The sequence below is a fragment of the Ovis canadensis genome, chromosome 5, assembly GCF_042477335.2.
Source record: "Ovis canadensis isolate MfBH-ARS-UI-01 breed Bighorn chromosome 5, ARS-UI_OviCan_v2, whole genome shotgun sequence".
Classification (NCBI taxonomy): domain Eukaryota; kingdom Metazoa; phylum Chordata; class Mammalia; order Artiodactyla; family Bovidae; genus Ovis; species Ovis canadensis.
This window is the reverse complement of record NC_091249.1, coordinates 52,944,952-52,954,721: the sequence shown is the minus strand read 5'-3', so window position 1 is coordinate 52,954,721 and position 9,770 is coordinate 52,944,952. Positions and strand designations below refer to the sequence as shown.

The window sequence follows — 9,770 nt, the reverse complement described above, 5'->3', positions numbered from 1 at the left end:
CAGGGCATAGAGCTCCCAATGGAATCTACCCCATGACTTCTCCAGGCCTTCCTGATTACATGGTTTTGAGTAAGGCTCTTCCTCTCTGTGTCTTATACTTTACCTCTCTGCTATGAAATGCTTAAAATGATTTTTCATCTGACAACTATCCCTGACATTCTCCTGATTACTATTTATCTTAAATTATAAAACTCTTGTGTGGTTAGATTTTGTTTTCTGAAATGATTTTTCTTCTAATTCTTTACTCCATGGGTAGAACTAGAGAAAACCCGAGAGTTGCTTGATCTAGTATTTCATTTTAAAGCTCAGGACTGAGACCTAAGAGAAGGGAAATTTCATTCCTATGGTCTCATGACCAGTTTTACAATGGTATACATGATTTGTCTATTCAAGTTTAATGAAGTGCAACATGGCTAGACCATCTGAAACTGGCCCCTTCAAGGTACTGGGAGAGTGTCTCTGATACCTGTTTGCTAGATTTTTAAAGATTATGATAAAGTCCTCTCATACTTATCTACCATTTGTGCTTATGTTTGAAACTCGTGGAAACAAGTTTTTGCTTGTCTTTCCCTAAAACCACATAATTTTTTTTTTTTCATATTGGATGATCTCTCCTATTCCTCTTCTACTTGAAGAAGCCAGAACTCTGCTCTTATTTGGAGAAATATTTTGATGTGTTTGCTCCTTTCTCTTTCTACACTGTAGCTTCCGTCTCTTTGAGAAAGTTCTACCATAGGTTTGACTTCTCCTCATTCTGCTTCCAGACTCTCTGAGAAAATTCTTAGGTACATCCCTACAGAAGTCATTTATGCACAACCTTGGGCTCTGCAAGCCTTATCTGAGGGATGCAGGATTGCCTTTCAACACTAAAATATCTCCTGGTTTGCCTGGCTGAGACTATATCTGCAATAGCTATCTGGTAAGGCTTTGTTGAAAAAAATTTTCTTTACAGTTGGTACCAAGGGATTACATTACATTGGAGTGGGGCCATGTTTATCAGTAAAGATTAGTTTTCCCAAGGCATTTATTGAAAGTCAATTGATGCATCTGTTGAGCCTGATTAAACAGTGGCCAAGTTTCCTATTAACATGTAAATTCAAACTCTAATGTAATGCACTTAAAAATATTTTCCTTCCTTACATTTCTCTTGCTACCATCTTGTCCAGAGCATAATAAGTAATAGAAATTGTAGACATCATTATGTTCCTGCCCATGTGTATTGGGTACCTACTATGTGCCAGACACAAGAGTAGAGGCTTTATATACATAATTCATTTTATTCTCACTGCCAGAATGGATGATAAAACTGAGGATCACAATGATTAGGTAACCTGCCCAACCTAACACAGCCGGTGGCCATCTCTTGCTTGAACTGTCACAGCTTCTTACTAGTAGTTTCTCCCCTTATCATGTCTCCTTGTCTCTCTGTCATTCAGTGAACAGGCTTAGCCCTACCCTTCTGCTCAACAAGAGTACCCAGCATTTGTTGATCATTTTCTGTGTGAATAAGGCAAGTGTCTGGTGCTTTTGAACACATGAACTCAGTCTTCCTAACCACCCTGGGAGGTGACTATTCTTGTCCTCATTTTGCAGATGAGATGAAAGAGTCAGTGAGCACTTAACTGAAAACTAATAATTGATGGTGTTGCTTTCAGAGATTTCTTTCAGAGATTTTGACATTTATATAAATAAATGTATACAGAAACATATTCATTTCTTTTTACATATATATGAGTAAAATATAATACTAAGTAATACTCTCTGAAATGTATGAAATATAATGTAGTATAATTGTAATATGATGCTTATTCAAACATATATATCACATAATTAATATAAAATAAGTAATATAATTCCTTATATGTTCAATTTTACTGTATACACTCTTCTGTAATGTCCCTTTTACATTGAACAATATAGTTTGGGGACAATTCTATATAAACATACAAAAAGCAACCTCATTTGCATATTATTTCAGTTTATTCAATTTTCATCTTGGTAAGTACTTAGTTCTTTTTACCTGTGACTGCTGTCTTTCTCTCACTCCAGTACTCTTCCCTGGAAAATCCCATGAGCAGAGGAGCCTGGTAGGCTGCAGTCCATGTGTTTCGAAGAGTTGGATATGACTGAGTGACTTCACTTTCACTTTTCACTTTCATGCATTGGAGAAGGAAATGGCACCCCACTCCAGTGTTCTCTCCTGGAGAATCCCAGGGATAGGGGAGCCTGGTGGGCTGCCGTCTATGGGGTGGCATAGAGTTGGACTCAACTGAAATGACTTAGCAGCAGCAGCAGCAGTGGTCTTTTTAGTGGCTTTTTTCAGGAAGCAGGTACTAGGTGTGTTCAGTTTGCCATTTTAATCCGGAGGTTGAGTTGTTAGTATATCATGGATTGCTAGACTAGGGTTTGAGGATACTATTTAGTTTTCCTTGAGCTACTGGGATGGAGAACTATGTGGCTATTCCTAATGTACATCCTGTCTTTTCCCCCATCACCAATACAGAACTGGTCCTGCAAATGCAGGAGTCTTTGCTCAAGTCCTTCTCCTCTGCTCCTTGGGAGAAACTACTATCTTTAGAATTCTTGTACCACTTTCCAGCTTCTGCTAGCTGAAACTGGTAGTTTTGGTTTATTCCTATCTTTGGAGAGGTTACTTTGTGGTTTATGCTCACAGGTGGTTTTTTTTTTTCCACTTTTTCCCCTTTCCTTGCTCAGTTTTTTACTGCTTTTGCTGTCCCTTCGAATTTTATTTTGTGGGTTCTACTTTCAGCTAGCCTAACTTTATCCAGCATATACTGTGTTCCTGCACTTGATCTCATTACTGATTTGAGTGACTTTTGAGAGAATTCTACCTCTAAATGGTCATATCCAAAATGCAAGAGTCCTTTTGGGAATTAATTGGGATCTCAAAGAAATTATAGATTAATTTTGTGGAGAATTTACATCCTTCCACTCTTGAGCTTATGGCTCAAAAAATATGCATAGCTTTTTTCAGGCCTTCTTTACTGTCTTTCAATTATGCTTTATAATTTTTAGCATTAGGATTCTTTCCTAGGCACTTCACAGTTTTTATTGCAATTGTATAAGGTGTTTATTTAGTGGTATGTATGAGGAAGATTCAGATTTTTGTATGTTGATCTTACACATAGTATAATGTTAATTTAAAATTATGTTTCCATATTCTTAATAGAAGATGTGTAAAATACACCATTGGAGAGAGATAACCCTCCACCCTACTACCTAAATGGAACCATGTGCTTAAATATATTGGTATTATTCTCACAATTTTTTGAAATACTTAAAAAGACTAGTTGCTATATTTTTTTGGCTCAGTATCTATTAAAATGTCATAAGTATTCCAGTGGCAACATATTTTATTATTTGATTATTTTATAATTTATTTTGTGTTGGGTTTTTAGGTTGCCTCCAGTTTTTCATTTACTAGCTTCTTAAGAAATACTTTATGCTTCCATATCTGAAAAAATAATCTCCCTCTGTCTCAGTTTCCCCACTTAGTAACAGTGATAATAATCAGTCTTTCCAGGCAGCTATGAGGATGTGACAGAATGGTCATGGTGGTTGCCTGGCACATGAGAAATACTTGAGTAATGTGAGCTATCATTATTTCTGTCCGACTAGGAATAGCTTATGCTTTCACCTTCAGTGTTTAATATCACTTTATAAGATAGCTGTTATCTCAAATTAATATGAGAAAACGGGTTCAGAAAGGTTATGTAAATGCTCAGTTCACAGAGATGGTAAATGCCTTTGCTGCTTAAGTATGGTTACCTGAAAAAAAAATCTTTGAATAAGGCTGGCCTAGAGCTTGGTAGGAGAAGCAGCTCTATAGACTGGAGACAGACTCGTTCTAATAGAGGCAAAATCAGTGCCCACTTTACCAATAATAGCTTGATATGTGCTCCTCAACGAGATGCAGCAAGTCCTAGATTTAAAGCAGCATCAGCAGCAACAGCCTGCATCTTTGTTACAGACTATTTCTCTTAAGAGGACATGCCTTTTGTTCTAAACCAAATAACAATTAAAGAGGGCAACATATTGGAAAAAGTTGCAATTACTTCAGTAATGTTGCACTAAACATAAACCACTTGATTCCAGATCCGAACCATCTGCTGGTTGCATACTTCTGCAGGAACAATGGCCTTGGTGAAAAATCAGACTCTCATCTCCCACTTCATCCTCCTGGGCCTGTTCAACCACACACCACTGCACCTCCTCCTCTTCTCCACCATCATGGTCATGTTTCTGGTGGCCCTCTCTGGCAACGGGCTCATGATCCTCCTCATCAACACTGACTCCCATCTACACAGTCCCATGTACTTCTTCCTCAGCTGGCTGTCACTGATGGACCTCATGCTCATCTCCACCATTGTACCACGCATGGCCATTGACTACCTCTTGGGCCATGGCTCCATCTCCTTCACAGGCTGTGGGCTCCAGATCCTGTTCTTTGTCACCCTCCTGGGGGATGAGTGCTTCCTGCTGGCTTTCATGGCCTATGATTGCTATGTGGCCATCAGCAACCCACTAAGGTACTCAGTGGTCATGAGCCGCCGTGTCTGCTGGCTCATGGTGGCATTGTGTTGGCTCTCTGGTCTGGTGGATGGGTTAATTCAGGCCATCTATACCCTGAGCTTTCCCGTCTGCGGCTCTCAGGAGATCGACCACTTCTTCTGTGACATCCCTGCAGTGCTTAAGCTGGCCTGTGCTGACACTTCTCTCTATCAGACGATGATCTATGTGTGCTGTGTCATTATGCTACTCCTGCCCTTCTCTGTCATCTCCATCTCTTACCTGTTGATCCTGATAACCATGCTCCGCATGCATACTGCTGAAGGTCGGAAAAAGGCCTTTGCTACCTGTTCCTCCCACATGGCAGTCGTCTCTCTCTTCTACGGGGCTGCCATGATTGCTTACATGCGGCCCCAGACCTACCACTCCTCCAAGCAGGACAAGGTGGTCTCAGCCTTCTATACCATGATCACCCCTATGCTCAACCCACTCATCTACAGCCTGAGGAACAAGGAAGTGGCTGGTGCTCTCAAGAAACTCCTGGGGAGGGGTCCATGTGGTGGGAGACAGGAATAACTTGGCATTGCTACTGCATATATAGCTCTGGGCCCTGGGAACCTGGCTTACTCAAATGTAGTTTGATTGAAGGAGGTATGAATATGTCCTACTAAAAATTAAAGTTAGTTTCTGACCAGAAATAACCAGATTAGCACATCAATTCAATCTGTCCTATCCATGCTGAGTATGGGCAATGTGGGAGGAAGTCCGAGCTTCTATGGTTACATAGTACACAATACACAGACCCTTAATCCCTCAGCTGCTGGGAGACAGCACATGAGACCACTCTTAGCTGTGTCCCTTCAAGAATTACATAAGGCTGAGGAGAGCTGCCCAAGTTCATGGTTCTCCTTGGTGTGCTGCCTGAACCTCATGACTTATCAGTGTCGATGGGATACACATATCTGGCTGCTGAGCACTGAGGAACTGATGCTTTTGAACTGTGGTGCTAGAGAAGACTCGAGAGTCCCTTGGACAACAAGGAGATCAAACCAGTCAATCCTAAAGGAAATCAACCCTGAATCTTCATTGGAAGGATTGATGCTGGAGCTGAAGTTCCAATGCTTTGGCCACCTGATGCGAATAGCTGATTGACTGGAAAAGGCTCTGATGCTGGCAAAGACTGAGGGCAGGAGGAGAAGGAGGCAACAGAGGATGAGATGGTTGGATGTCATCGCTGACTCAATGGACATGAATTTGAGCAAACTTTGGGAGAGAGTGGACAGAGAAGCCTGGTGTGCTATAGTCCATGGAGTCACAAAGAATCAGACATACTGACTGAGCAGCAACAATGTTTCCGGATATTTGTTTATTTCTTCTAGGTTGTCCAATTTGTTGGCATGTAATTGTTCATAGTGTTCTCATGGTATTTTTAAATTTCTAAAGTGTAAGTTTTTATTTCTCCTTTTTTGTTTCTTATTGTGTTTGAGTCCTCCCTCTCTTGTTTTAGGGAACATGGCCAGAGGTTTGTTGATATTGTTTATCCGTTCAAAATACTATCTCTTGGTTTTATTGATTTTTCTAGTTTTAAAATCTCTATTTATTTCCTCTATGATCTTCATTATGTCTTTCCTTCTGTTGAGTTTAGGCTTTGTTTGTTCTTTTTCTAATTCTTCTAGGTGGTAATTTAGGTTATTCATTTGAGATGTTTCTTATTTTTTCAGGAAGGCCTGTATTGCTAGGAATTTCCTACTTAGAACTATTTTTGCTGCATCTAATAGATTTTGTAGATTTGTGCTTTCATTGCCATTTGTCTCAAGATATTTTAAATTTTCCTCTTTGATTTCATCATTTACCCATTGATATTTTTAGTAGCATTTTGCTTAGTCTCCATGAGTTGTATTATTTCATTTAGAATCTCTATCGCCTTATTGATCTTCTGTCTGGAAGATCTGTGCATTGATGTCAGTGGGCTGTTAAAATCTCCTGCTATTACTGTGTTCCTGTCAGTTTCTCACTTTATGTCTGCTAGTGCTTGTTTTATGTATTTAGGTGCTCCTTGATTAGGTGTATATATGTTAATGAATATAATATCCTCTTTTTGTATTGAGCTTTTTAAAAATATATGGTATCCTTGTTTACCATTCTTAATGGCCTTTGTTTTAAAGTCTGTTTTGTCTGATGAGTATTGCTAACCCCACTTTCTTGTCATTTCTGTTTGCATGAAATATCTTTTTTCATCCTCTTACTTTCAATCCAAATGTGTCCTTCACCCTAAAGTGGGTCTCTTATTGTAAAAGCATTTTGTAAGCTTTTGTTTCATTGTCCAATTTGCCACCCTATGTCTTTTGATTGGAGGCTTTAGTCCATTGACATTTAAGGTAATTATGGATAGATATGTATTTATTGCCATCTTAAATCTTGTTTTCCAGTTGATTTTGTATTTCTCCTTTTTTTCTTTTGTGGTTTTATGTCTTTCCTTTGTTTTATGCTTGAGTTCTCTTTGGTTTTTGTGATCCTATCATATGTTTTGGACTTGTGGTTATCCTGGTTTTCAAGTATGTTAACTCACTACTATATCTACTTGCTTTATGCAGGTAGTCTGTATAAACTCAAACACATTCTAAAACATAATCTATGCTTTCTTACTCTCATTTTCCACATTTAAAAATTTTTATGTACTCTTTTACATATTCATGGTTATCCTTTTGCTGTTCATTATAGTTACAATTACTTTCCAGTTTTTATTTTTTAAAAATCTATGTACTGGCTTATTTAAATGATTTGCTTTCTTAATGTGATTTTTTTTCTTTCCTATAGATTCTTGCTAGTTTTTTATTTAGAGAAGATTTTTCAATATTTCTTTTAGGATAGGTTTATATTGCTGTATTCTTTTAATTTTTGCTTGCCTGGGAAATTCTTTCTCTCCTGTTCTAAATGTAATCTTGCTGAGTAGAGTATCCTAGGTTGTAGGTATTTCCCTTTCAGAACTTTGAGTATATTTTGCCACTCCTTTCTGGCCTGCAAGACTTCTGTAAAGAAATCAGCTTAGTTTTGGAGGGGTTCCCTTGTAACTAACTCTTTTTTTTCTCTTGCTACCATCAGAATCCTCTCTTTAACCTTTGCCATTTCAATTAGAATGTTTTGATGTGGGTCTGTTTGGATTCACCTTGTTTGAGATCTTTCATTTTTCTTGTGCCTGAGTATCTGATTCATTCCTTAGGTTTGGGAAGTTTTCAACCATAATTTCTTTAAATGCAGTTTCAATCCTCTTCTCTTTCTGGGATACCTGTTATGTGTAGATTGGCTTACTTTATGTTATCCCACAGATCTCTTAGGTTGCTTTCGTTGTCTTTTTTTTTTTTTAATTTGTCTCTCTCTTTACTGTTCTGGTTGGGTGATTTTCATTAATCAATCTTCCAGATGACTTAATTTTCCTTCTGTGTTATGTAATTTACTATTTATTGCCTTTAGCGTGGCTTTCATCCAGAAAACTGGTTTTCTAATTTTTTTTTTGGAGGGGGCCACGCACTTTCACAGCATGTGGGATCTTAGTTTCCTGGCCAGGGATTGAACCTGCACCCTCTACATTGGAGGCACAGAGTCTTAACCACCAAACCACTAGGGAAACACCAGTTTTCTAATTTTGATTGGCTCCTTTTTTAAAATTTATAGTTTCTTGTTCTTCGTTATTGATAGCCTTTCTTAATGTCTGTAGTATTTTTATTACCTCCTTTTTGAGCTTGGGGTCTAGTAGACTGGAGAGGTCTGTTTCAGTTTTTGTTCTTTCAAGGGAATTCTCTTGTTCTTTTAATCAGGAATGGTTCCTCTGCTTCTTTATTTTACTTGTATTTCTCTGACTCTTTGAATTTAGGAGAAAGAGTTATCTACTCTGGCCTTAAAGGATTGTTTTTATGTGGGATCAACCCTGTGTAGCCTGTATTAGTCTAAAATTTTCGGTGTGAAGGCTGTTTTTTAGTATGGATGCTTATCTGTCTTTCCTCAGTGTGTGCAGGCCTTCATCCTCTTGATGCCACGCGTGCATGCTCAGTCGTTTCAGTCATATTGGATTCTTTGTGATCACATGGACTGTAGCCCTCCAGGCTCCTCCATCCAAGGGATTCTCCAGGCAACTATAGAGGAGAGGGTTGCCATTGCCTTCTCCAGGAGCATCCTTTTGATAAGGCTGTGACTGATGTGGAGATTGGTGCCTACACTGGATGTTGAGTGGGGTTTCCTCTTTGCTCTGTGGTTGTCACAGCCTTGTTGGGGGTTGGATCTACTCCCCAGTTGTTGGAGTAGAAGCTCCTTGATCCAGTTCTAAGCTGCAGTGTAAGGCAGGTGGGACTTGAGCACTTTAACTGAGAGAAGAGCCATGGATTATTACTCTGCAGGAGCTATCCACCAGATAGTTCACCCTACGGCATTGCCTGTCACTTCTTGTGTGTGCTCACAAGCATACTGTTGTTGCCACTGCCTTTAGTCCCATCTCAACCATGGGAATGCTGACAAGCAGCCTGGGTGTCCCTTAGGTGCTGTGTCTACAAAGTCACAGGTGATCTGCCAAAGTTAGGCACCAGGACAATATTCTTGCATATGGACCTGCCATAGGAGCTATGGAATCAGCCCAGATGCCTGCCCCACCTCTACATGCACGCACATACAAAACTCCCCACTGCTAATGTCAGATCGGCTCCAGCCACAGGAGCTCCTGCTTGGAGGTCCTGCAAGTGCCTAGCTTACAAAGCTGCTGGCAGCATAAATCCATCAACGTTGCATGGCTGCCAGAACATGGCTCAGATTTAAGCCCTGCCTCTGAAGGAGGGAAATCTGCAGGTGCATTCCCAGAGCTTGTAGAGGCAGAGCCATGCTTGCTGTGAGCACACTGGGAATGAGGCTGATATGATGGGACTCTGCACCTCTGTTCATGTACATGTTAACAATGAGGCTTCTATGGTAGATCAGAGCACATCCCCACTTGTAGCCAGGACCACACTGTTGAGCTGAGTAGTGCAGCGAGGTGGCCAGGACTGTCTACACTGGTTGCCATATGTTCTATCTGCCTCAATCCAGCTGCTGCACTGTCCTCTGAGCCTCTGAAACTCCCTGTCTGTTCTAGCTGAACTTTTAGCCAGTGAAGGGGATTCCTAGGGTGAAGGATCCTTTCTTCTTTCAAAGTCCCCCTTCAGGGGCCCAAGTTCCATCTAGATTCCCTTTAATCCTACCCAATACATGGCTACCTT

The 9,770-nt window shown here is 39.9% G+C and overlaps 1 protein-coding gene across 1 annotated transcript; it reads left to right on the top strand.

Moving 5' to 3' along the window:
* The first annotated feature begins 4,155 nt into the window (after window positions 1-4,155).
* On the top strand, window positions 4,156-5,106 carry LOC138441209 (olfactory receptor 2V1-like). The gene has a single exon (XM_069591861.1). The coding sequence runs from the start codon at window positions 4,156-4,158 to the stop codon at window positions 5,104-5,106; it is 951 nt and encodes a 316-aa protein (XP_069447962.1).
* The last annotated feature ends 4,664 nt before the right edge of the window (window positions 5,107-9,770 follow it).